Source organism: Dama dama, chromosome 23 (assembly GCF_033118175.1).
Source record: "Dama dama isolate Ldn47 chromosome 23, ASM3311817v1, whole genome shotgun sequence".
NCBI lineage: Eukaryota > Metazoa > Chordata > Mammalia > Artiodactyla > Cervidae > Dama > Dama dama.
In genome coordinates this window covers 70,771,341-70,799,130 of record NC_083703.1, presented here as the reverse complement: position 1 = coordinate 70,799,130, position 27,790 = coordinate 70,771,341, and the positions used below count along the sequence as shown (strand labels likewise).

The following is a 27,790-nucleotide window of genomic DNA, read 5'->3' as shown; positions in this document are numbered from 1 at the left end:
GGAGGGGGGCAGACTTTAAGAGACTGTGAGCCCCGCCTTGGGTGCCAGGTTTCCACATGCAGGAGTCGATAGGTGTCACATAGAAAGCCAGATGTGAACTCTGAGCAGGAGCGAGGGACTGGATTCTAAGCCACTGTAGCTCAAGCAGATAGAGTCAAGGGCAGGGGACAGTGGCAGCTGCTCTTAGAGGACTGTCTGGCCTTCGGGAGTGCTCAGAGTAGGGAGGGCATGGCTGGCGGGGATGTGAGGTTGGGCAACCTTGTGTTGGAAACAAGTCTCTTCTCAGTGCCAGCAGAGTTCACAAGATTCTTTTTGATGAGTGCATCACACAGGGGACTCACATAGAGCCTTGAAGCTACTCCCGTTGGATACATCTACCACCTGGCACCTATTTGCCAGTTCTGACTTACTCAAACTATTCTTGGGTTGGTTCCCAGTAGGGGCAGTGATGACAAGGATGCATCCAAAGCCCTCGCCTCTCCAGTCTCAGACTCCCAACCCCCACTTAGTAGACTGAAGTCACCCAGGGCCAGAGACAGAGCTTCATAGGGATGAGGGACTGATACTATGTTTGACTCTCATGAAAAGAGTGAGCTTAGGGCAAGAGTAATGCAGTTACCATCTTACTGATGGGCTTCTAGTTCCCCCTTGGATTTCTGGTCAGTGAGTCAGACAGGGACCCAGAGCTGGTATTTCCTGAATAGTAACTGCATCAAGGACAGTTCATTGGAATGACAGAGGGTGAGCCTTGCACAAAGAATCCCAGCTCTGAAACTGAAAGCCAAGTATATGGCTTTGGAAAAGCCACTTCACCCATTTGTGGAGTTTCCTAACCTAAATAAAAGAGACAGTAAAATTAGCATCTTCTGTGTTAGATTTTGTGAAGATTAAATGACTTACATTTTTTTGTCACCTAGTAATGAACTGGTGAAAATGGACTTCCCTGGTGGCTCAGATGGTAAAGAATCTGCCTGCAATGCGGGAGACCCAGGTTTGATCCCTGGGTTGGGGAGATCCCCTGGAGACGAGAATGGCTACCCACATCCATAATTCTTGACTGGAGAATTCCGTGGACAGAGGACCCTGGTGGGCTACAGTCCATGGTGTTGCAAAGAGTCAGACAAGACTGAGTGACAAGCACTTTCACTTTCTTTTTCCAGTGGATTGATATGTTTAGACTGAATTTTTAAAAATAGTCATAACTGAGCTTCCATTTGATGAGGTGCTCAGTACCTGCCTAAAAGAGCTGGTTGCATTGCTAGGAGATCCCATCTTTAGTCAACCCTGATGTGTTTCCTGTAAGTCCAATTGCAGGTTCTCATCTGTCCTCACAATGTGAGCCCTGTGGACACGCTCCTGAGTCTGCCATGGGGGCAGGACTAGCCCGTTCTGACTCTCTCCCCATCTTCTTCCTTGCAGAGGCAGGAACCACAGGTAAATGCTATCTGGCCTTTGGTCCCAAAGCCAGTTCCTGCACACCTGTGTTGCCTTCAGACACTGTCAGCAGGCTTTCCTTGTGAACAGAAGGCCTCATCTCTGATGGCTCAAGCCAGGGCCCTGAAGAGGATGCTAAAGGGAAACAGAATTCACCACGTCCTGGGGCAATTCCTGTATGTAGAGTTCTAGCTGGACCAGCCAGATGTGGCTGCTCCTGATAACCTCACTGTGCAAAGTCTGGGATTTCAGTTCTGATGCCTGTGAGCTGAACTCATGGAATTTGTCTAAACCGCTGGGCTGTGGCCTTTCAGATGGCCTCTCTGAATGTCTTGCATGGTTGTCTGTGACCCTCAGGTGTGTTCCATTGTTGATTCATGGTCACCTCTGAAGGTGCTTCTGTTTAGGAACATCTTGGAGTTTACTTGGGAAAGGTTTTCTAATACTCATCCCAGATCTTCACTTTCTTTTGAGTAGAGAGCTAGATTCTATCCTAGGAGCAGCATTTGACATGGTTGATTACTCCCGCCTTCTTGAAACCCCCTCTTCCCCTGGCTCTAGGACACTATACTCTCCTGGGTTTTTTTTTTTTTTTTTTTTTTTTTACTTGTCTGTCCACTCCTTCTCTGCCTCCTATGCAGGCTTGTCTTCCTCTGCCTGCTTACTGAATATTACAGACCTTCAAGTCTCTATCTGAACCATCTTCTCCATCCACTCTTCATTCTTTCCCCGGCTGACTTCATCAGCCCCCATGCTTCAGATGTCATCTACATGCATATGACTCACACATTCTTACCTCCAGCTTAGACCTCCTTTAAGAGCTTCAGACCTGCATTTTAACTTCCTCCTCTTGTAGAGTATCTTCCAAGCTTAAAATACCATAAACATATATTTCCCTTCTAATTTCCTTTTTTTATTGGCATACAGTTGCTTTACAACATCGTGTTAGTTTTTGCTCTACAACAAAGTGAGCCAGCTCTATGTATGCATATATCCTCCCCCCTTGAATCGCCTTCTTACCGCACCCCCCTCCCCTGCCCCTTCCAAAACGGTCGGCCAATTCTCTGCCAGGCGTCCTTTGGTGGAGTTGATAGGCAGAGCCTGCTCAGACCATCCTACAATGTGATGAGCTGGGTTTTTGTCTTTAGCTGCTGAGGGGAACTGAGTAAAATCCCATACTTGTAAGTCCTGCCAGAAGAAGGAGCTCTGACCCCATTGATGTCTTAGTTGGGCTCACAGAACACGGGTGCCCAGTAGCCAATTAAGGAATGACTGAACGAATAAATGAGGCGAACAGCTGTGGTCCACTCGCCTTGACGTCATTCACCCATCATCTGTAAAGCAACAGTGATGAGGAGGAAGGCCTGTGTAGACAATGACTTTAGAGAGATAACTAGGACTCTCTCTGCTCTTAGTCTTGGAGACAAAGTCAACCCAGCTTTTCTAAGTTACAAGAGAGTCTGGGGAAAGTGCTGTAGTGAAGGAACCACATGACTACAGGAGGAGGGGGCTGTGCTGATGGGCTGTTATGAAACATCTGTGAGTTTGGAGAATCAGAATCATAGCTTGTGGGCATTAGTATCCCTTCAACTCAGCCGAGTTCTGTGAACACAGGGCTGTAAAAAAGGAGAAACTCAATTTGGTTTCATGAGAACAAATGTGTGTGGGTAGAGCTATCATCCCCTCAGCTAAACATTAAACCACCACAGACATTAAGGGAACACCTATTACAAGCCAGACCCTGCGCTGACATGAGGAAACAAAGATAAAGAAGGCATCATCTTGCCCCCAAGGAGCTTGCAGACCACTGAAGGAGACAGATGGGGAAACAAATAACTAATAATACCAGCACACTGAGATGCACCAAGTGTTACAGAGTGTTAGTAGAATTTGGAGAGGAACTCTCCCGGGGCAACCAGGGAAGGCAGCGTCACTGATAAAGGATGAGCTGGTGCTGATGTTGGTAGAAAAGTAGGGATGGGTCAGGGAAAGGATGTTTTGGACTTCTGCTGCCTCACACAGACCTGGCATCCTTGGGAGGAATTCACAGTGGTATTAATCCTGAACCACACTCCAGAAGGTTCACACAGGTGTCTGGAATGACAGGTTGCCTCTGTCCCCAGGTCATTGCATGAAGAGGCCAGGCTTAGGCATTCTCTGGCTCCTGAATGTTGCTATGGCCTTAGCAAGTGGTTGTCTGGGAGGAGTAGGATTGGGGGACTAGGGGGCTTGAAAGTTGAACTCAAGGCTTCTGACTTCTGAAACCTACACTTAAAAGTCAAAAAACCAATGAAATCCTGGCTCTGTGCTTTATTAGCCCACATGACTTTTAGCTAGTTCCTTTGTTTTCTCATCTATAAAATGGGACAATCCATAGATACTTCGGGGAACATTTGCAAGGATTGTCCAAGCTGGATCCATGAAACGGCTCAGCAGAGGGCTGAGGATGTAGTAAGTGCCCAATTCCTAGTTTTCCTTGACATGGAATTGAGTCAGTGAGTGAGTACTGGCAAAGCTGGTAACATCAACATTAAATTTCAGAAATGGAGTTAGTGGATTTAAGTGTTTTCTGAATCCAAAGCAGTCCTCTTTAGTGCACTAGATTTCTTCCCCACCATTTGTTTCATATAAGGTGCAAAGTGAAAGCATTATGTTTTTATCTTTAAAAGTTCAGTGATTTCAGTTGTGCTACCCAAGGCTGTTGTTTTCACCATTTACTGGAAAGAATTAAGCAGGGTTTGGAATAATTCCATGAGCCTAAGGATCAAACTGTCGTCCCATGGTTTGATCCTAGGGACAGAATGGTGTGAGGGATAAAAATCATCTGCCTGATCTCATGAGAGGAGAAGGGTGCCTTTAGCACAGTGTTTGTCTAACCTTGGGAAGCTCACTCAGTTTCTCTGCACCTCAGTTTCTTCATATGCAAAAAAAGGCTGTACTAACCCCAACCTCACGAGGAATTAATGCTCAAAAGTGTTTAACTGGGTCAGTGTGTGTGGTGACCTCAGCACAGTGCCTGGCACATAGTTAGCACTCAACAAATGGAAGCTGTCGTCACCATGATTGTGTCTAGTCATGTATGTGAACCTTTTCAATATCTCTCCTCTTCACCTTTGCCTCCAAGGTGCGTCCACTCAGAACTCCAACACTGTGGAGCCGGAGAAGCAGGTGGACAACACCGTGAAGATGGCCGGCGTGATCGCTGGCCTGCTCATGTTCACCATCATCCTCCTGGGCGTGATGCTCACCATCAAGAGGAGGTGAGTGTGGGTTGCTGCCCTGCAGACTCTGCCAACCCCAAGCGGCCCCAACACCACCATATGGCCAAGTCCTTTCTCTGCTGACCACTTCCGAGCAGGGACCTTCTGGTACAAATGTTGAGGTCTTGAAATTTGGGGCCAGTTGTGGTTCATTGTGTTGTTGTCTGAAGGGTGTGTGCTGCCTGCGTGGCAGGCAGCTGCAGGATGGCCAGTGTCTCGCGGGGCAGGTGTTCCTTGGTGTACGATGTTCCTCAGAGATAGCTGCTCTGTTGTGATTGGTCACATCATCAGGATTACGGGGGAGCCGCAGGGACACAGATGAGCCTACAAAGACAGATGCAGAAAAGCCGTGTTTCATTCCTCTCACCTTCATCCATCCCCGATTTGTCTTTGGTCAAGGAACAGTGTACCTCTGCATCAAAGGGTAGAACCTCCGATGGTGTGACAGCCCTCAGGGAGTCTCCTTCCTGCTCCATGTCCCATAAAACCTTCCCTGCTGGATTGTCGATGCTTGTCACCTCTCAGCAGGTATCCTCCTGGCGCCTCTGGTCAAGGCACAGTTATCTCGTATTGCGCGCATTGCTCATGAAAGCCAGGATCCAGGTGCCTTCCTGATCCCCCAAATTCATTATGCTGACATCATGTGTTTATCAGGCATTCACAGGGCTTGAGGACCACCCAGGGAGCTGCGGAGAGGAAAGGGAAATAGGCATCAGGGAAGGTGGGTGAGTATCAGCTCTCACTGTCCCTGGAGTGCGGAGCTAGCTGGTTCTTCTAAATAGGGGGTCCTCCCACCTTCACACATTAGCCACTGTGTCCCCATGCCTGCTGCCCATCTCAGTTTCAATGCCAGGATTCCAATCTTGGTCTCTACCCTCCCACTCCCCAATCTGCCAAAGCAAACAAAACACTTATCTACATTATAAGGACATGTGCTGCAACCTGCCCTGCCCCCAGTTTAAAGAGTTATATTTGTATTCTTCAACAAACTATTTAACTCCTCAGCCTGAAACTCTGGGTTTGGTTACTCAGAGTTCAAGACAAGCCCAGTAATGAGGACTGGGGACCTGCTGCCATCCCTGGGACAAAACCAGCTCATGAAACTTGTTCCCAGCAGAACAAAGACAGAACGCCCCAAAGACAAATTCCAGCTTCTACTCTAAGGAGTCCCATAAACAGAAATGCACAAAGTAAAAAAAAAAAAAAGAAAGAAAGACTGTGTCCTTATTTCCAGCCATTGATTTCCACTCTGCTAGTTATCAGCCTTCTTTTAGTCATTCTGGCTCCAGAATGTCTCTATGTCACATGGTTCCATTCTGAGTCAGCCAGAACCTGCTTTGATGAGGACATCTTATTGGTAGGACCTGTTCTTTCTTTTCTTCCAAGTATTTATTTATTTAGCTGGCTGCCCTGTAGCTCAGATGGTAAGGAATCTGCCAGCGATGCAGGAGACTGGGTTCAATCCCCGGGTTGGAAAGATCCCCTGGAGAAGGGAATGGCAACCCACTCCAATATTCTTGCCTGGAGAATCCCATGGACAGAGGGACGTGGCGGGCTACAGTCCGTGGGGTCGCACAGAGTTCAGACATAATTGAGTGACTGACACTGTGACTACTACCCAGTCTTAGAAGGATATTTCAGTTACAGACTGTGGGATTAAGTTCCTTGACCAGGAATTGAACCCAGGCCCCCAGCAATGGGAGCACAGTCTTAGCCACAGGGAAGTCCCAGGATCTGTTCTTTCTTGACATGTCTGTTCTATAGGATCATTCTTTTCCTCAGGCTCCCAGCAGAACGACAGAAGAATTAAGATTCTCATCCAGCTACTGATTTTCTGGTTGGAGAGGCAAGGGAGAAGGAAGGTCCATGTTAATAGTGGGGGTCAGGAGCCCCCAGAGTCATCATCATCATCTGTGAAGCCAGGCTATGTGTTATGTCTCAGTGACAAGCCAGATGCTATTGGATGAGGTCAAACATGAGATTTGATTTCTCTGGGAGGCAGTGAGCATATTGCACATATAAGATCCTCGATGCATTCTTAGAGTCTCGGATGCTTTAAAGACAGAGGTGAGTTTGAGAGAGTCTCTTTGAAAAAAGTAACTCATTTAATAGAATTGCATTCCTCTTTGATAGACCCTGGAGGTTCTTATTCTTTGCCACTGATTTGTAAGTCAGATATGCTCTTCCAATTTTGCTCTTTCTAAAGCCTGGCTTAACCCACGTCACCATCGTCTGTGAGCTTGTGAAGAAATTCACTTCCCTCTCAGCAGCTATTTCTGAAATGTGTGACTTTCCGGGAGGGAGGGAGGGGCTTTCTAGTTTCAGGATGAGAGCAGGAATAAAGTGAGCCCTTTGTGTGGTTTTATCCTTTTCTGAGTATCTTCATCAGCTCTCAGTTCTATCAAAACCATCCATCAGTCCCAATCAACAGGCATCACCTGATCACCATTTCCTCCCAAGAGGCAAATCTCAGATGTTGTGGCAGTGAGCCAGGGGGTGCGCGGGGCACCGATCAGCGTTTGCCTATACAGCATCTTTCGGAGAAAATAAGACGTTTTTCTGGCCTAGTTGATGGTCAAATTTTACACATGGGTATGGACTGGAAAAGGGAGGAGTGGAGAGGGGAAAGGGAGAAAAAGAAACAAAAGCCTGCTATGTTTAACTCTTTCTGCTAACCCCTTGCCCCAAAGGACAGTGAAGAGCTTGAGGGGCTCCGTTCCCTCTTCTGACCCCAACCCCGCGTATAAATATGGGGGAAACGTCACTGGAAGGTTGAGTCTGTCCCTGACTTACTTACTGCCCACCAGAACGCTGTCCATGTGTATTGTGTGCTCAGTTGCCAAAGTCATGTCTGACTCTTCGCAGCCCACCAGGCTCCTCTGTCCATGGGGTTCTCTAGGAAAGAATACTGGAGTGGGTTGTCATTTCCTCCTCCAGGGGATCTTCCCAACCTAGGGATCGAACCCATGTCTCCTGTGTCTCTTGCATTGGCAGGCAGATTCTTTCCACTGTACTATCTGAGAGTGCTGTCCACAGCCACCTAAAGGGAATAGATAATTAAAGGAAAAGAAACCCCAAAATAATAGGTAAACCATCACAAATCAGAGTCCTAGGGTCAGTATCTCTTCAGTGTCCCTTCGTGAGCTTGAGTTAATTTCTGCTTCCAGGAGGTCTCAGAAGTTGAATGCCTGCCACACTTCCTGCATTGGCTTGAGCTGGGTCTTCACTGTAACCTCCATGGACATGGGCATGATGGCTCCGTTTCCTCCGATCCCAGTGGATTCAGCTGACTCAAAATCTTCCCCAGAGCTGCAGCCAAGTGTTTCCAGTCCACTTCAGACGCTCCTAGTTTCCCCCTGCAGGCCCTGGGGCTTACCTGTCACTGTCCACCGAGAGTCTTTTTCTTAGATTAGGTGTTGTGTGTTGTACTGAACTAGAAAGCTGGCCTAGAAAGGGCTAAAGATGCAGATGACCAAGGAAAGGGTTTAGTGAAGTCAATTTACATTTAGAAGCCTGGGGAAAGAGAAGGGAAGAGAGAGAGAGAGAGAGAGATCAACATACCCTGAGGAATGTTTTGTTGTTGTTTGGGTTTTTTTGTAATGGCTGGAGGGCATATGGAAAGATGCAAGGTTGCAGAAGGGGATATGAGATGTTGGTGATCCATTCAAACAGAATTCCCTTCGAGTTTGAAAAAGATGCAAATTCAACTTTGGACTTCTTTTAATAGTACCTCTGGCTGTTTGGACTGGGCTTCTTTGAATGCAGGATGATACAGAATCAGAGCTGTATCTGTTTGGAGGGTTGCATGAGCATTATAAGATGGAACTTGGAGCCCCTTCTGACAGAGTTAACTATCCGTGTGGCTCTAGCCAAGCTCATTGCAAAACATCCATTCTTAGGTTCTCACTGTATAATGTCTCCATCTTTTTCTCCTGGCCTGTTGGTCACATCTAGACCTCAGAAACAGTCTAGAATGGATTCGTGCATGCCATCATGTAGTCAAACACGCTTCCTCTTCATGAGCGCCCTGTTGAGTCCTGAAATGAAGAAAAACTGTCATCTCTGCAGTCCTGGTCATCTTCTGCCCTGACCTCCTCCCTTTGAATACTGGACATCCTCTCTCAAAGAAAGGGGCAGCCAAGGAGTTGCTAGGCCACCTCTCTGGTCCCTTGGCTCAATGTTACAGAGCCCTGGGTACCTTCAGTGCAAATTGAGGTGGAAAGATCCAGCCTTAGTGCCTTAACCCAGGGGTCCCCAACCTCTGGACTATGGACCTGTCAGATCAGCAGCAGCATCAGTTTAGAAATAAAGTGTCCAATATATGTAATTCACTTGAATCATCCCCAGCCATCCCCCTACCTTTCCGGAGCATGGAAAAATTTCTTCCACAACGCCGGACCCTGGTGCCAAAAAGGTTAGGGACCACCACGTTAATAAGTGTTTCTTGATGGTTGAAGGTGTTTATTAGCCGCTTACATATGGAAAGTTTGATGTTGAAATGTTTGTTTGTAGGACATGGACATACTGCATATGCCTACAAGCTTCCTATCATTGTTTATTTCTTGGGACACACTTCCTGAAGTTTGAGTGTGGTCCTCCAAGGCACCACATACATAGCGATACACTTCTGGATGGGAAAACATGGAGCCAGGTTAAGCAGGATAACTTGGTAGATCTGTACCTCAAGACTTGTGTGTGTTCTACATTAACCTCTCCATCCCTTCTTTTCAAATTTTAGGCAAATTTTAGGCAGAAACTAAGCAAATTTTAGGCAGTTAGTTTCAAAATCCTTCACCACACACAGTGCCATCCACCCCCATCTCCTTGTCTCCTCTCCCTGCCCAGCTCTTCCTGGTCCAACCTAAACTTACTGCCAGTCATACTTTGCCTGTCCAGACAGTACCTTTCCCATGAGTGCATTTGGAGTGTCTTGAGTTTGAAATATGAGAATCTGCTTTGAGATAAACGTGCATCTCTTGCTGTACCTTGATTCTCCGTGATTTGTGTCTGCCCTCCAGTATTCTTGCCTGGACAATTCCTTGGACAGAGGAGCCTAGCACTACAGTCTATGGAATCGAAAAGAGTCAGCCATGACTGAGCACCTAACACTTTCACTTCCCAGTAGCTCCCAGTCTAGGGAGTATAGACATCTTGTTACTTTTTCTGTATCCCAGTACACAGCTGAGTCTGAATCTCTACAGCCCCATGTATCTGCTGCTAACCTTGGAGAAGCAATGTAACAAAGCTCAACCTTTGCTTTCCCATCTGTGAGATGCAGCCAATCTCACGTAGCTGCTCTAAGGATCAAATGAGCTGATGGTTGGGACAGGCTTTACTTCCTGTACCTTCTAGCAGCACTGTAGTGCATAATATCAACAGGGATATTCATCTCACACATGACCATCAAGTGTACCAAGTCAGCGCCAACCCCATGACCAATATGCCGAAGGCAGTGCTGTCATCAACACACACACACTCTGACCTAACTAATTTGTTTGTTTTCCATCTAAACTGCTGCAACTGCTGCCAGGCTCTGATTTTAATTCAACGAATAATCATAGAGGATAGAACTCTGCTTTTTGAAAAGTGGAAACTGAAGTTCATAAAGGTTTTCATGAGTTAACCAAGGTCTTGGGCAAAGTTGAAATATAAACCCAGGCTCTGTGACTCCAGGACCCTTGCTGTTAATTTCTGTCCTAGCAGTGCGTGGAGACTGGTAGAAAAGTAAATCCTGGAATAGGGCAGAGGTGACCCAGATTCGTATCATTTTCTCCTGTTCTCTGCCTTGGTGCATGCTATTTCCCTGAATCAAATGTCCAGGCATTTCTCTTCACCTGCAAGGCTCCTGTTACTCTCTCTCAGCCCCAAGTTCTTCCAAGTAGAATTCCTTCAAGTATTACCTTCTCTGAGCAGTCTTCCTACAAGCCTCATCCCAAGAAGATCCAGTGGTCTCCCCACTGCATACAGCCTTGTGTCAGATGCATAGATCTCCAGTTGTGCGTTTATCACACAACACACTGGTTATCGTTTTGTGGACTGAACTGGCCTGGGACAGCCAGCCCTCTGCTTTGACTCTCTCTCTCACCAGATCTCCACTGCCCTGTATCATCTGCTCCTCGATATTTACCCTCAAAGTGTTTACGGTCAAAGCTAAATTCATCAGCTCCCCACCAACCTTTTCCCAATCGTGTGTCTCTATCTTAGTGACAGGTCCACCCTCTCCATCAGCCAGACCAGTGGGATTCCATCACCCCAGTACTTCTGACCCTGCATCTTTATTTTCTCTTGGTCACATCATTTCCTCTCCGCCTCCCTCACTGCCTGCTCCCTGGTGGAGGCCTCTATAGCTTTGCTATAGGAGTCTCCTCCCCACCCTCCTCCTCTCTCTCTGACTCTGGCCCCACCCCTCCAACCCATCCTCCACTCTGTAGCCTCGGTGATCTTTCAGAAATGAAACTTGGACTCCCAAACCTGCATTCTAAAACCCTTCATTGGCTTCTCCTCCCCAATATCAGTGGTTCATGGGGAACAAATGAGGGAGGATGCACGCATTTATTAGGTCATCCAGAGAGCTCTGAAGCTACGCTGTCCCCTTGCTCACAGTGATTCTGGCAGATTTCCTTAAGTCTCACCCCACTCCTGTACGTTGGCTTGTGAAGTTTCCTCCTCTCTCAATGCCTGTGTGTTCCTCAGTTCTGTCTACCAGATCCTACCCATGTTTAAGGTCGAATGTAAAAGACACCTTCTCCAGTAAACCCTTTGACCTTCAGTCTAGACATAGTCTCTCTACCATCTGGGGTTCTCTCTATGAGGATCCCTGTCATGTTCTGCCTTATACTTGTTTGTATTCACAGCTTTTCTTCTTCAGTGGACCATCAGCTGCCTGTTCTTATTCATCCTTGTCACAAATGTGCCTTGCAGATACTGGGGATTCCCTAAAAACATGTTGAATCCCAGTGGAATGAGAACAGATGGAGTCCACGATTGCACTCCATCTCTTGGGCAAGAAAGCTTCACTCAGATTACAGACCCAAATATCAACATTGAGCATCAAGGGTAAACCCAGCCCTGTGGTGGGAGGTGTTAAGGCTGGAAGGGCAGCTTGTGAAAGATGTACCATGATCTGAGATTCAGGGAACACCTATCTATCCAGGGGAAAAAAAAAGACAATGAGGCAAAAGGAAAAGATAACTTCTGGGTCAGCCGAAGAGGCAGGGTCACTGTTAGATTGTACTGTGCTACAGGTGACAAAAGTGAAGCATATAGAGTTTAAGGAAATTGCCCCAAATCACATAACTAATAAGCAGCAGAGCTGGGTCTGAAACTTGGCCAATCTGATAACAGGCTCCACCCTCTTAACACCACCTAACCTGGGTAAAATGTAAAACAGGATTTGCTGATATGATGAATTGCATGACATAATTTTGAATGGTTTGTTGAGGTGGAAAGCATCCCCTAATAAACTTATTACCTTGTTTTGTCTACCCCATTCTAAAATGCTCCTTACTCCACACCCTGGGAAGTTAGTCCTTCTTCTGTTTGCACTCACTTGGGTAGCCACTCAGGTTAGAACCTTGGAAAAGGAAAGTGTCCGTCGTTCACTCATGTCCAACTCTTTGCAGACCCCATGGACTGTAGCCCTCCAGCCTCCTCTGTCCATTGGATTCTCCAGGCAAGAATACTGGAGTGGGTTGCCTTCTTCAGGGGATCTTCCCAACCCAGGGATGGAACCCGGGTCTCCTGCCTTACAGGCAGATTCTTTATCATCTGAGCCACCAACCTTGGATGTCTTAAAATGGCTCACATTTAATCACCTATTGCTTTTGTGTTTTGACCACCTTTCACATTCACCTCTTCTCCTTCCTCAGAGCAATTTCAAGATCTGCCCGCAACATCTCTTGCTTTGACTCTTAGAGCAGCTTTCACAACCCCAGTCCCTCTCTCCTTCAACTGTTTTCTCAAACTCCTGCCAGAATCATCCATCTAGAAAAATATTTGGCCACTTGGTCCTTTCGGTTCTCCCTGGGACCTATGGTATTGACAGTAAGCAAACTTAAGTTCTTTGGGAACTAGGCTCTGCCGACGTCTTCTCCCCCTACCTCCCAAACTTTTAAACTTTTTATTTTGTATTTGAGTATAGCCGATTTACAAAGTTGTGATAGTTACAGGCGAACAGCAAATGGACTCAGTCATACATATACAGCCCTTCTCCCCCAAGCCCCTCCTCCCATCCAGGCTGGCACATAACATTGAGTAGAGTTCCGTGTGCTATACAGGAGGTCCTTTTTGTTTATTCATTTTGAATATACCTGTCCACATCTTGACATTTCCACCTTGATAACCACCCACCCATTCTGTAGACACATATTCATTAGCCTGGAAGTACCCTCCCTCCCCCTCCATCTGGGTGTTCCTCGACTTTACAACTGAGGCATCACAGACTTTAAACCAAGTTGCCTCTCCCTGCTCCACCCCTCACCCCCAAATATGGTCCCACGGCTCCTTGTGTTACTGCCTCATACCATGTGTCACTCCAGACGATAACAACATGGTGGTTGTTAATGAAGGCTCTTAAAGTTAGATTTCTTAGATTCTAATCTTGTCATGTTGCTTGGTGCTCGCTAAGTCAGATGTGACTCTTGTGACTCCATGGACTGTACCTGCCAGGCTCTGCTGTCCATGGAATTTTCCAGGTGAGAATACTGGAATGGGTTGCCATTTCCAACTATGTAAACTTAACCTCTCTGAGCTTCACTTTACTCATCTGTGAACTATAGATAATACTTCTAGTGAGGATTAAATAAAATAGTTCACATAAGGTACTGAGAACGGCATCTGACACATAAGTGAGCTCCTACTGTTTAAGTGGTAGCTATTAATTATCATCTAACTTGTATTTCTTGTCTCACTCTCCCATCAGACATACTGGCTGGATTAAGATGGCATTTGTCTTTCTACCTCTGGTAGTTGGCAGAGACAATCATTTAATAGGCCCTTAAAAAGTTTTAGCTGAATTACTGGTGGAAAGGTGGATGAGTGGATGGATTGTTTGGATGAATGAATAGATGAGTACATGGATGAATAGATGAGTGTGTGGAGTTATGATCTAAATGGATAAATAGATGTACAGATTTTTAAGTAGGTGGATAGATGGGTGGAAGGATGGGTGGATGGAGGCAGATGGATGAGTGAATGGATGGATGGATGGAAGAATGAATGGGTGGGTTTAAGAAATGGATGGACAGGTAGATGGTTAAATGGATGGTTAAGTAGACAACTTAGTCTTGTTTAAATAGTATGAAACAAAAGGAAGCTATGCCTCAAGTCATTCTTGTCAGCCAGCTGAAAAGACTCTGCAGTATGTGATTTATAAAGTTTGGGGTATTTTTTCTAAGCACAGCTGTCTTCCTGCTCAGAATCTTTGGTCTCAGGCAATCTGTTACTTGCAATATCACTGTATCCTTGTAAATTTAGACCTTCAGTAAATCTTCTTCAAGCCTGAGAGAAAGGACACATGTATACTGTGTTTTGATCACAGAGTAAAGAACTGTAATCCTTGCCCTGGAAGACCCTGCAATTGAATTTGGAAAACAAATTCAACTAATAGATGTTTGCCAGCTTCTATCATTCTGGGGTTGCCTTGAAGCTTGGTCAGGGATCGCAGTGACTTTTGGTGACACCCAGGATAACTCAGCCACTTGGAAGAGGTGAATCAAAGGGTGAGGAAGCATGTTATCATGAGGAGGTGGCCCAGGCAGAGAGGCATCCTGAAGGTTGAGAGCAGAGCACCAGAGGTCGTGAATGTTGAGACCCAAGAGTGCAGCTTGGAGCTGCTGACAGTGAAAAAATCCTGGCTTAGGATGGAAGCCTTGCAGCTAGTTGGTCCCAAAATACACAAAATATTAGATCGAGTGAGCGGTAACCTCACAGCATGCAAATGAAAGAACTGAGATCAGAACACTGGCCTCTCCATTCTCAGTCCAGTGTTCTTGACAATATAGAGAACAGAGATGTCTGTGAGTCTTTATCAAATGGAGCCTGAACGCTCTGCCCCTGAGGAATCATATTCCCAGGCTCTGGTCCACAGAGCCCCCAGTGAAGAAGAAGAATGCCAACCTGTATTGTATGGGCTTCCCAGGTGGCACTAGTGGTAAAGAACCCACCTGCCCGTTCAGGAGACACAAGAGACTTGGGGTCAGTCCCTAGGTTGGGAAGATCCCCTGGAGGAGGAAATGGGAACCCACTTTAGTATTCTTACCTAGAGAATCCCATGGACAGAGGATCCTCACGGGCTACTGTCCATGGGGGTCACAAAGAATCGGAACCGACTTAAGTGACTTCGCACAACACAGCACATGGTTGGTAGAGGGGATTGGATGACTTGTGTGGGCTGCTCTAGATCTCACCCATCGTTGGAAGTTAGTTCTTCACCCCTTTCTCCCATCTGGGGCCACTGTTCATTTTGCCAAAGATAATGAACGGTTTTATGAGTAACCAGATTTGCTGACTGTGGTTTCCCCAGTTTGGCCTCCCAAGGAGGCATAGAACTTCCCTTCTGCCATGGTGTCTTGGCATTCAGATGTCACTTTCCTTCTGGACCTATAGAATCTGGCTTTCCTGATAAATGAGAGAAAGCCTAGGGGTGGGCTTACCTTGCGGACTTTGGCCAGTTCCTACTTAAGAGGGGGAAGCTTGGGGCTTTGAGGTCACATTCCCACCCTGTGGCTGTAAAGACCACATCTTTCTGTGTCAACCAAACTGGACAGCAATTGGAATTAACCATAGAACTCAAGACGGGAGCACATTCTTCTTGCCTACTTAGATGGGTCTTTGAGGACCTGAATTATTCAGCAAGTTTTCTCAGTCCACAAATGTATTAGTTATTGTCAGTATAATTAAGTCAGTAAAAGAACAGTGTTCCTATTTATTTTCCTACAAAACAAGAAAAGTTCTAACAAAGGGAATATCACAGACTTACTTGAGTTTTCCTTTTTTTTTTTTTTTTTTTAATTGTTCAGAAGCCAAGAGCTAGAAGAGACATCAGAGAAAGACTGCAGGCAGTGATTTTTCAACCATTCTTTTGGAGAGTGGAATCTGTTTTTCAGTCGTGTGAAATCTTAAGTGACATGCCAATTTATGAAACAGATTAAAATGGAGAAGCTCTGCCTTTGGTGGCTGGCAGAGGGCCAGCAGCCTTACCTGTTCAGTAACCCCACATGCTCCCTCATTACAATGAGTCTGCAGAATCCTGAGAATGTGTTGTTTGAAAATTCGTGATTTAGTTCAACTCACCTAAGAAACAGATAATAAAAGGAAGGCGCAGAGAGTTTATTCAAGTTGTAGTCTGTTCAAACTGAGGTTTGCAATTCTTCTCTCTTAGCACAGTGCTCTTTGATGATGAGATTTAAATGCTCTTCCAGTTTTCTCCCAGTAATGTAACAAAGTGCTTCCCAAAATTTAGTGGCTTAAAAAAATAAGCCGTGAAATTTAGTAATTTTTCTCATGAATCCGTACTTTGGCTAGGGTTTGAAGGGAATGACTTGTTCCTGTCCTGTGATATCCAGGGTCTTAGTTGGTAGAATCCAGTTGGCTGGGCGGTGGCTGGAAGCCTCTCTCTGTTCATACAATCTTAGGGCCTCTGCATGTGGTTTCTCCACATGGTTTCTTCTGAGCACAGCAAGCTTGGGATACTTAGCCTTTTTACATGGAGGCTCAGGCCTCCAAGTGAAAGCTCCAAAGACTCAGAGCCACAAAGCTTCTATTTGTCCTATGCTAGAAAGTCCCAGAATGTAACTCCTGCTATATTCTGTTGGTCACCTAGGGCCAACCCTGATTCCGTGTGGAAGTCACTGCACTTGGACATGAGTGTTGGGAAGTATGAATCATTGGGCAGCCATGTTGGATGCTGGCTACACAATTTCCTTGCTTTTGGTGTGATCTTACTGCATAGATTCTGATGTGGTTTAACCTTAACACAGAAGTCATTATTGTTTTCCTTAGATCTTAGGAGCACTGTCATAAACTAGTTCTAGAAGGCCACAGAAATCTGACTTAAGACCAAAACATCATAATTACCAGGATACTAGTTTTAGTAACCATAAGAATTTTCAAACCATTAAAATGGTCAAATGCGATCTGGCTTCCTCTGCATGAATACTGAGTTTCTCCATCATAGGAGAGGTCTCCTTCATTTCTTCTACCACTGCAAGTGTCTGATTCTCAGGGACGCTGACTAGTTGAGAAACTTGCATCTCCTTGAGCTTAGGGAGTAATACTATGTGCATTTCTAAGAACCAAGATTTCTTATAAATCTAATTCTTGTTTGTTTGTCTTTTCTTTTCCCCCACTTTTGGACATTTCCTTCATCTGACTGCCCATCAATATATAGAAGAAATGCTTATTCCTACTCCTATTACTTGTAAGTATCGACCTGGGGTGACTTTGCTTTGTGCCCTGTAAGGCAACCTGTAGCATGCATTTCCTGCACCAACCAAGTGTCTGTTGGTTTCTCATATTCACTTCTGTCTAAGTCATCTGTAGCCTCAGCGTTCTGATTTTGCCTCGATGTTTTCCATTTGAAAATGCACTGTCATTGTTCATGTCTGTTCTGTTTCTTCCATCTTGGATCCCCGCCACCCCCCCCCCCCCCACTTTTTTTGGAGCCGTAAAAGGCTGTTTCTCCTTTGTCAGTATAATTCTCTAGTTAGAAATCCTCCAATTCCAGCAAGAGGAAAACCCAATCCTCCTACAGGATTTGCACACATAAAACAGAACCACTGATCTCAGCAACTTCAAAGCTCATTTATGTCTGCTTGGGAAATGTATAGCCCTAAGGGCTCAAAGATTAGAAAGAAATTCATTGGTTATTTCCACTATTTCAGAAAGTCTACAGGGAATTTATCTGGAACCAGCTTTATCTGGAACCAGCTTCACAGGTGACAAAAACATCCAAGGTCTTTCTTTGGGTCTGGAATTATCTCAGTCTAGTGTATATCATCAATTACATCATGTTGTCAGTGCATTTTGCTGGTAGTTATAGATGGTTGATTGTCTAACATTTTTTTTTTTTTTTATGATTCATTTTCACAACGTGAGGGTAAAGGAGAAAAATTCTGTAAATAGATCCTTGGTAATAAAGAATTAGAAAGCCACTGAATTAGTCTCACATTTCTAATAGGCATTTTCCATATTTGAAAATTGAGGTCCAGAGAAGTCTGTGAAGTACATGAAATCAGAGTAGGATTAAAACTCAGAATGCCTCGCTCCTTGTAAAGTGTATTTTCCATCCTTCCATGTCTTGCTCCACCTCTGGCAAGCCCCGCCTTGTGAGAGAGACCATAACTGTTAGTGACCATCTGCTGAAGCCTTCACAGATGAGGAGGGAGCCAGCCTCCCCATCTCTCTGCTCAGTATTTGGGTCCCTGGTCAATAGGTCCATGCAGTGAGCAGATGAGTTTCTGGGATCACCACCCTGATGTCACATAGGAAACAATGAACCCCAGCCACCAGCACCAAAAGTACCAGACAACCTGCTTCATTTGTTCATTCATTCATTTGAGAAACATGCATTGAACATGCACATTATGACCCAGACACTGTGGATGGAGAGATGGCCAGGACTTTGAACCCTACCCTCATGTACAAACCTATCAGAGAGACTAGCCCAACATTAAATACTTGATAGCTCAGCTGAGAGGTACCTACAGGTACGTGTACTGTGGTATGGGGACACTTAGTTGTGTGGCTAATTTTTTTGGTGGGAGGGGATAGTTATCAGTGCTTTTAGAGATAGGTTTATCTAGGGCTGAAGAAATAACAACTCTGAGCAGGGAAAGCAGCATGTGCAAAGACAAAGAGGTATGAGACAGTATGGGGTATTGTTGCCGCTGTGGAAAAAGTCAGAAAAAGTCAGAGTTCTGGGTTCAAGTTACATCTCTGTCACTCACCAGTTACATAGCCTTGAGCAAGTTTTTTGAACTTTTTCAGCCTCATTCCTCTTAACTCTAAAATAGGGATAATAGTGCCTAACTTGTAGGGAATGAGGAATTTTGTAACATGCCTTGCAAATAAATTGGCACTCCTGCAATGTAAGTTTTCTTTGTTTCCCCTTTCAGAAACCATAAGGAGTCAGGGCTGAAGAGGCGGCCCCTGATGGTGCCTCTGGTCTTCTAGAGATTCTTACAGAATCAATGTGCTACATTAGGTATGGGCATGCAATGCCTTCTGGGCAACCTGCCCCCATCAGTCTGTTAGCCAATGTACATAGCACTGTCTGGAGGCCCACTTTGTACCATTCTCCGTGCTGGGCCCTGTGATGAAATCAAACATGGACGGTATGGAGGTACAGAGGAAGATACACAAGTACTTGTAGTTCAAGTTGCAATGATAAGCAAGGGTCTTTGAATCAGTGCAGACTCGGAGTTCTAAGTGACAGATCCTAGGGTGTGACGCTCATGCCAGCTCAGGAATGGGGCATAGTTAGATTCAGAGGAGGAGGAGAACGGGCAAAGCAGACAGCAAGGTAAGAGGAGAGCCACAGAGAACCGAGTGAAGTCCCCTGCAGAAGGTGGACTTGACAGTAGCAGGTGCTGCAGAGAGATGGAAGTGGAGGGCTTGGGCATGGCCCTTGGCCAGCAGAAGTCACTTGTGCAGGTCCTGGGGTAGCCTTGAGGGAGGAAGCCAGCCTGCCTAGGGCCCATGAGAAGGATAACTTCTTCTTAACCATTGGGCCCTAAAAGGGAGGAGAAACATGAGACTGGCCACTTGAAGGGCCAGAAAGTCCTGGAATTTATATGTAGAGGAGCCTGTGCAGGATGGAGCGGCTGAAGATGCTGGAGGTGAGGCACCCAGAGAAAAGAAGGGTCTGGAGACAAAGTGTTTGGGGACAGGGAGCCGAGGAGGGTGTGTGTGACAGGTCTTGTGAAACCAAAGGATTGAGGGATGCATGTAGATGGTGAAGGGTGAACAGAATGGAAATTATGGAGCCCCGTGGTCTCCAGATTCAAAATTCCATTCCTCCACATCTCAGGTAGAGACCCTGAATGGGTGCTTTAAACTGTCTCTGTTCAAACTGTGGGCCACAGACCTGAAGCACTGACATCACGCAGGAGCTTGTTAGAAACACAGCTTCTGGGACTTCCCTGGCAGTCCAGTGATGGGGGTTCCTCACTCCCAAAGAAGGATGCACCAGTTCCATCCCCAGCCAGGGAATGAAGATCCCGCATGGTGCAGCCTAAAACAAACAAACAAAAAACAAAATGCAGCACTAATATTTCCAGCTCAGGTCTTCTGCACTAGAACTTGCATTGTGACAAGATCCCTAGTTCATTCATGTGCACCTTTAAGTTTTAGAAGCACTGACTTACCTAGGCACAGTTGTCTCATCTATAAAACAGAAAATAGAATACCCTCCTCGCAGAGGTTATGGAGTCACCCATCCCTCTAAAAGCCCTGAAATCATCCATTGAAAGAGAAAGCCTCCAACATATTTTGGCTCAACAGTGAAATTCACATTCATTCTACAAGTTTTTGTGGAGTTCCTACTTACATGCCAGGCACTGGTCAAGGTTCTGGGATGTAAGAGTTAGCTCAACAAAGAAAACTCCCTGCCCACATGAAGAGTTTTAGTTGGGGGAGACAGAGAAAAAAACACCATATATAAGAAAAGTGGTATGGGTATTATGTGATGGCCAAGAGAGGTAAGGTAAAAAATAGATAAACTATAGAAAGAGGATGTAAAGTGTGGGTGGGAGAGGAACAGAGAAATGTTTTTTCAAAGTCCAGAGGCCCTCAATGTCTCCCCCGCATTGAAAGGTCCCATACACAGGATCAAGGCTCCATAAACTTTTTCAATAAGGAATCAATAGTAAATATTTTTGGCTTTATGGACTCTCTGTTGCATCTACTCAACTCTGATGCTGTAACATGAAAATAACCACACAGTATGTAAATGTATGAGCAGGAGTGTGTTCCAATAAAATTTTATTTAGAAGATTCAGAGAATGGGCCAGATTTGTCCTGAGGGCCATAGTCTTCCTATCCCTGCTTTTGAGATAGGGAGAGGATGTGGTTCAAGATTCATCCTGTTTTATGAGCTTCTACAATGTACACTGGTGGCTCAGACAGTAAAGAATCTACCTGCAATGCAGGAGACCCAGGTTTGATCCCTGGGTCCAGAAGATCTCCTAGAAAAGGGAATGGCTACCCACTCCAGTATTCTTGCCTGGAGAATTCCATAGACAGGGGAACCTGGTGGGCTACAGTCCATGGGGTTGCAAAGAGTCAGACACAACTGAGCAACTAACACACACACACACACACACACACACACACACACATAATGTGTTGCACCCTTGCATGGCAGCTGAACCAGCCTAGAAGGAGGCTGGTAGCTATGTTGTTTTTTGGTTGTTTTTTAGCTGGTATGATGTGTGGGGTTCATGTAATGCTCAGGACAAGCCTGTGAGGCTTAATGTGTTGAGTCTATTTAGACATTGAGACTGAGGTTTGAGGACTTGTGTATACACACAGCCAGGATGTGGCAGAGCTTGGGTTTGAATCCAGGAGCCCATACCCCCAAGCCCTGCCCCTCCTTCTCATTAGACTTAAGGGCTCCTGCCTGGACCATGTGCTTGGAGGGCTCTTGGCCAGGCTGTGGGAGCAGCAGGATTTGAGTGCAAGTCTTCCTGCCTGTGTATCCTCAGTTCTCTGCAGGGATAGCAGTGCCTTGCTCAGGACACAAAGTGGCAGCTGCTCCTGGCTGGCAAGGAGGCCCTTGAGGCAATCCTGTCTTTGCTGTCCTGGGGACTTACCGTGTGGTCAGAGCTGAGAGCGCTGGGCTGCCAGATGAGTGGCAGTTGAGGGGTTAGAGGAAGAGGTGACCAAAAGGAAGTTAATGTCCCGGGTAAACAGAGCTATAGATGGAAGGCCTTTTGGGATCTAGGGACAAAAGAGTCTAGAGTGGAGTCCTTCACTGTCTGGTACACATTTTAAAAACAAAAATAATGTGGGTTTTGGTGTCAGACTTAGATCACAATTTAGGTCTGCCTCTTCTGTCCAGTTGTTCAGACCTTGAGCTGTCACGGAACCTCTCTGAGCCTCAGTTTCTTCATCTGCAAAATGGTAATAGCAACTTGCCAGCATTTTCATGAGGCGTAATGAACAAGTGTTATCTGTAGAATGACTGACACAAAGTAGGTACTTTATAAAGAGCGGCTGTTATTCCTCACATCCTGAGCTAACAGAAATGCTTCTCTCAAATTCCTTTTTGCTTTTCTGTTGTAATGCAGCCACCAACAACTTCAGCATCTGCTTTTTAAAACGATATTAAGAGTCAGCGTGTGTTCACGGGTTAATTTACCTCAAGGCATGTGACGGGCACAGTAATTGTTTCGAACAGAGACGTTTTAGTGTAGTCGTCGTTACAAAGGCACTAAGAGGTTTACCAGCCATTCTGACAGAGAGCACTTACCTGCTTCACTGCGCCTTCTTTGAGCATCACAGAGGAGGGTGCCTCCTGGGTTGGTCTCTGTGTGCAGACACTCTGGAACGCTTGGACTTTTGACGTCCTTTCCCTTTCTCCACATTCCAGCACATGTATTTATTTATTTATTTTGATTGGGGTGTAATGTTATACAACAACGTGAATCAGCTCTCAGTGTACATGTATCACCTCCCTCCCACCCCACGCCCATCCCAACCACCTGGGTCATCAAAGAGCCCAGAGCTGAGCTCTTTGCTCTGTACATCAGCTTCCCACTTTAAATCCTGCATCTCTTCTTCAAGGTCCAGATCAAACCTCAGCTCTCGGAGGAAGATGTCTCTGATCCTTTCTACCTACAGGAATGTCCCTTTTTTCCAGCTCTGACTGCCGTCACTGTGTTATCATGGGCAGGAGCAAATGTGTCTTAAGGATGTTTCTTTTTCATTAGCACATTCCCCATAGTGCCCTGACACTGACAGTGGACCCCCAGTCAATGTTTGTGGAATGAATGAACGAGTTGAAATTAAAAGACATAACAGCTAAAGTCAACAGGGAGATGATCTGTTCTTAAACAAACCAACCAAAAAAGGTAACAGTTTTTAGATGACTCCAGACCCTGTCTGTTTCTTGCTTCTGTGGCTTTAAGACAGCTTTTTAAAGTCTGTTTCCTAATTTATAAAGTGGGAATTAACAATGCATTCCTTAAAACTTATTTACAAATCAGAAACAGACTCACAGACTTGGAGAATGAACTTATGGTTACCAGAGGGGAAGAGAGGGGGGTTGTCAAAGAGTTTGGGGTTGACATGTACACATTGCCATATTTAAAATGGATAACCAGCAAGGACCCTCTCTATAGCACAGGAAACTCTGCACAGTATGCCGTAACAACCTAATTGGGAAAAGAATTTGAAAAAAGAATAGGTAAACATATAACTGAATCACTTTGTTGCACACCTGAAACTAACACAACATTGTTGATCAGCTGTATTCTTATATAAAAGTAACACGTTTTAAGAAATGCATTCCTTACAGAGATCTTGCAAGGATTCAGTGAGACATTGTTTGGGAAATGCCTCGCCTTTAGTAGGCTTTCAGTCACAATAAGAAACTGCCTTTTTTTTTTTCTGAAATGCATACACCTTTTCACACCAGAGGCTGTTGCAAATCAAAAGTCATTGCCTCAATACATTTAAAGAGGAATTTGAAATGATGATATCAAGAGATACTCAAAAAGTATTTTATGTAATTCGTCAGTCACTTCAAATAAAAATGAAGAAAAATAGGAATAGAAGGAAGCCATTTAAAGATGATAAGTATCAATTACCGAAAGCTGACAGCAAACATGTTGACAGTGAAAATAGATGGTATTACCATGAAGGCAAGTCAGAGATGTCTGCCACGCTGCGGCTCTGCAGCCAAGGGGAAGACCTTGGTGAAAATTCTGGTTCCTGGGCCCCACACTGACCCACTCAGTTCCTTTGAAAGTGTGAACTGGGAATCTGTGTTTTACACACAACTCAGATTAATATTTTGCATGCTGATTCTCCTGATCTTCACATCACCCTGATATAACTGTCGTTTGCTCAGGGTCCCACCTTTGCACCTGCAATCCCCTTTTCCTGGAATGCCTACCCACCCTCCATGCCTGGAAAATTCTAGTGTCATTATCTGCTTTTAATTTTATTGAAATGTAGTTGACTTACAGTGTTATGATTTCTTCTGTACAGCAAATATATATATGTATGTATGTATAAACACGCCCACATATATATATGTGTGTGTGTGTATTCTTTTTCATTATGGTTTATCACAGGATGTTGAATATAGTTCCCTGTAGGATCTTGTTGTTTATTCATCTTATATATAATACTTTGCCTCTGAGAATCCCAAACTCCCAGTCCATCCCCTCCCAACCCACCCTCACCTTGGCAATCACAAGGCTATTCTCTATGTCTGTGAGTCTCTTTTGGTTTCATAGATATGTTGACTTGTATCATATTTTAGATTCCACATGTAAGTGATATCATATGATATCATAGTTGCCTTTCTCTTTCTGACTGACTTGGCTTAGTGTGATAACCTCTAGTTCTATCCATGTAGCTGCATATGGCATCATTTCATCCTTTTCGATGGCTGAGTGATATTCCATTATATATATGTACCACCTCTTCTTCCTTGTCTGTTCGTCTGCTGATGGACGTTTAGGTTTGTTTCCACGTCATGGCTCTTGTGGTGCTGCTGTGAGCCTAGCAATGCATGTATCTTTTCGAATTATAGTTTTATCTAGGTATATGCCTAGGAATGGAATTACTGGATCATACGGTAAATCTATTTTTTTGTTTTTTGAGGAGCCTCCATAGTGGCTGCATTAGTATCTTTAAAAAGGGGAAATTATTCTCTTTTTTAGGTGGCCCTCCTCAACTCCCACAGACCAGTACTAGGCTCATTCATAACTCTGCTGTGCATTCACCTTCCATTCATTCACCCATTGACTCACCCTCATGAACCGTTCTCAGATTATACCACCCTGGGTTATTTGCACGTCTTTCTCTTTGTTGCTGTGTTGATTATGGGAATGAACACTCACAGATGGGTGTATGTGTGAGGTGGATAATGCGCATTTTGTTTCATCTCTCATTGACTTAGAATATTCCATTCTTATCCATTTTCAGTTATTATGGCATATGGTGATGGTAGGGCTTTCAGATCATCTATTTGTAATTTTTTATTGGTTTTAGTGTACAAAGGTACTTGCATGTCACAATTATAAATGCATAAAATTAACCAGTGCTGTTGCAACAAGACAGGTATTAATGCACTGGGCTAGATTGTGTGTACAGATAGAGTTGGGTAAGGATTGCAACTGAATGGATGCTTTATTGTTTACTCTATTGAATTAGTCTAAACACATCCATCATGAATACCAAACAGAGCAAATCTATAAGTCAGAGCCTCTGTCACCTTAATCACGGGAAATACAAATGAGTGTTTCTCTTCAAAGGTGGCAAAAGATGTTTATACTTGTTTCAAATTTATGCTTTAAAATTTTGAAACCAACCAAGTATCAGTGATGCCTTGAGACTTAGAAAGGTGTGTGATTCTACATATTTCTATTCTGTAAACACATTTGAACTTTATAAAGAAGGTAAAAGAATGGGGGATTCTCTCATAATGAAGAGGAGTGACCTAGTGAAAGAGGGATGGAAAGAGATGTTTCTGTGGACACTGTTGTGATTGCTGCTCAGATCCACCTTCAGAGATGGACTTACCCCTCAGGTGGTACAACTGCTATTGACAGACAGTTCTTGGCTAACTGCCCGCTTTGGGATGCCTTGGTCTTCAGAACTGCCTCACCCAAGGTCCTCCAATAACTGGTCAATAGCTGACTTTTACAGGATGTAAAAATCAGTCCAGTATCAGAGTTGTCCACAGGGTTGGCTTAAACCCTCACTGCAGCTACATCACCATTCAACCTCCCCTCTGCCCACTTTTTCCCCTCCCCTCCCTACCCCTCCCTTCCCCTCCCCTCCCTCTACCTCTCCTTCCTTCCCTTCTCCTTCCCTCCTTTCCCCCTGCCCTCCCCTCCCCACTCTTCCCCTCCCCCAGACGTTGACCACCACCCCCCCACCCAAAGCTCCTTCTAATATATCTCCTACATGTCAATCTCTGAAAGTCAAATTTCCAAGAACCCAATCTGTAACACCCCTATTCAGTCTGGTCACTCTCCTTTGACAAGTAGATTTATGTATATATATATATATATATATATATATATGGCCCCCTACCACTTGAACATGCATACTTCATTGTCTGTGGACACTGTTTACAAACTAATTGGATTACCACTTTCATTGACCACTGATAAGTAAAAACTCTAAGAAATCCTTCCTTAGGCATTCATTCATTCATCAGCATTTGCTTCTCACCTGTGCCTGTGCTGGGCAGAAGGACTGTGGGCATCTTCCTATACCGCTTCTGCCTCCGGAAGCTCACGGTGTAGCCCAGAAGAGTGTAGTAAGATCCTGTTTCTGAATCAGCCCAAGGAGAGAATTAGGGTTAGCTAAAGAGAACTAAGTGCCCAGCCACGGTGCCCCCTTAACAGTGTGTCACCAGGGCAGGAATGGACTTCAGTTTTGAAAGCCCTTACCTTCAGCAAGTATCCCCAATCTGAGAACAACTCTTGCTGCTCCGGCTGTAGCAAAGCTAAGATCCTGAGATGCACAAAGTGGAAAATGCCTTTCTAAGTGTTCTAGCAAAGTGCTTTTAATGGAAGGAAGTGCTTTAGTTAAGCTCTGCAGTGTTGATGACGATGATAATGATTGCATCTTGTTTGTATATACAGCTTTATCTCTTCCAGAGTGCTTTCCCACTTATTACCTAGTTGTCTCATTGGGCTTGGAGGTACTTAGCAAGATATTATTAGACTGGTTTCTGTGCTGTGTAGGAAAAAAGCCTGGGCATTCTGGCTCCAGTTTCAGTTAAGTGACTTCACTCCATCTCAACCTCAGTTTCTCATCTGTAAAATGGAAGTAATAACACCTACATTTCAGAACAGCTGTGTTGTTTAAGTGGCATTCTTCTCACTCACAAACATTTACTGAGCAATTCCTTTGTACTAAGTACTGAGCTAGGTGTAAATAAGTATTTTGAAAGAAATGGCTTCCCTAGTGGCTCAGACAGTAAAGAATCTGTCTGTAATGCAGGAAACCAGGGTTCAACCCCTGGGCTAGGAAGATTCCCTGGAGAAGGGAATGGCTACCCACTCTAGTATTCTTGCCTAGAGAATTCCATGGACAGAGGAACCTGGCAGGCTACAGTCCATGGGGTCACAAAGTCAGACACGACTGAGCAACTAATACTTTCACTTGAAAGGAATACCCTTCTCTCAAGGAGCTTAAAACGTGACTTGGACATATTAATAGTTATAAAATAATATTGTAAATGCATGAAAGAGGAGCAGTGCAACATGACAAAGGAAGGAAGTGTCTGATTTCTGCTTTGAGGAAAGATATCATGGGCTAAAGGGGCAAATAGGATGCTTGGTATAGAACAGAGGCAAGATGTTTTGCTGAAGAAATAACGCGGTCACTCACTTTTTTCCTTGGGCTCATTATCTTGAAATACTCACACACACAACTTTTATAACCAGGTAGGTGACGTGCTAGGAAAAACTTGGACGGGGGGGAAAAAAAGGAAGAAAGGGCTGGAGTAGGTAGGAGAAAGTTTGAATCCTAGTTCCGCTGCATAGCAGCTGTGAGTTCTAAGCACTCAGAGTCTCAGCTTCTCATCTGTAAAATGGAAATGATAGTGCTCAAGTCATGGGGTCATCTTAACAAATTAAATGATGTAATGTGCCTCCCTTTTCGCTTCCATTTCAAATGCATTTCATTCGATTGTTGTCATTTATCAAATGGTAGAGCTAAGCTAGAAGAGCAGTTGTAGTCTGTCAGGAACAGGGGAAGATGATCTTTTATTAACTTCAAGCATAAGTTACGTGAAAGAAGAATTTGCCAAATAGAATGAAGGTAGGGCAGTTGTAGATGGTGATTCTTAAACTTAGAAAACTTCTCCTCTGAGCAGTTGGATAGGACACCCCCTCTCCTGGTTTCCA

At 44.8% G+C, this 27,790-nt stretch overlaps 1 protein-coding gene across 1 annotated transcript in view; it reads left to right on the top strand.

Annotated features, from left to right (window-relative positions):
• PTPRT (protein tyrosine phosphatase receptor type T) overlaps positions 1–27,790 on the top strand; it is a 787,366-nt gene that overhangs the window by 607,471 nt on the left and 152,105 nt on the right. The window contains exons 14-15 of the mRNA XM_061125699.1: positions 4,559–4,694; positions 17,083–17,112. Coding sequence (XP_060981682.1) covers positions 4,559–4,694; positions 17,083–17,112 — 166 coding nt within the window. The remainder of the gene's footprint in view (positions 1–4,558; positions 4,695–17,082; positions 17,113–27,790) is intronic.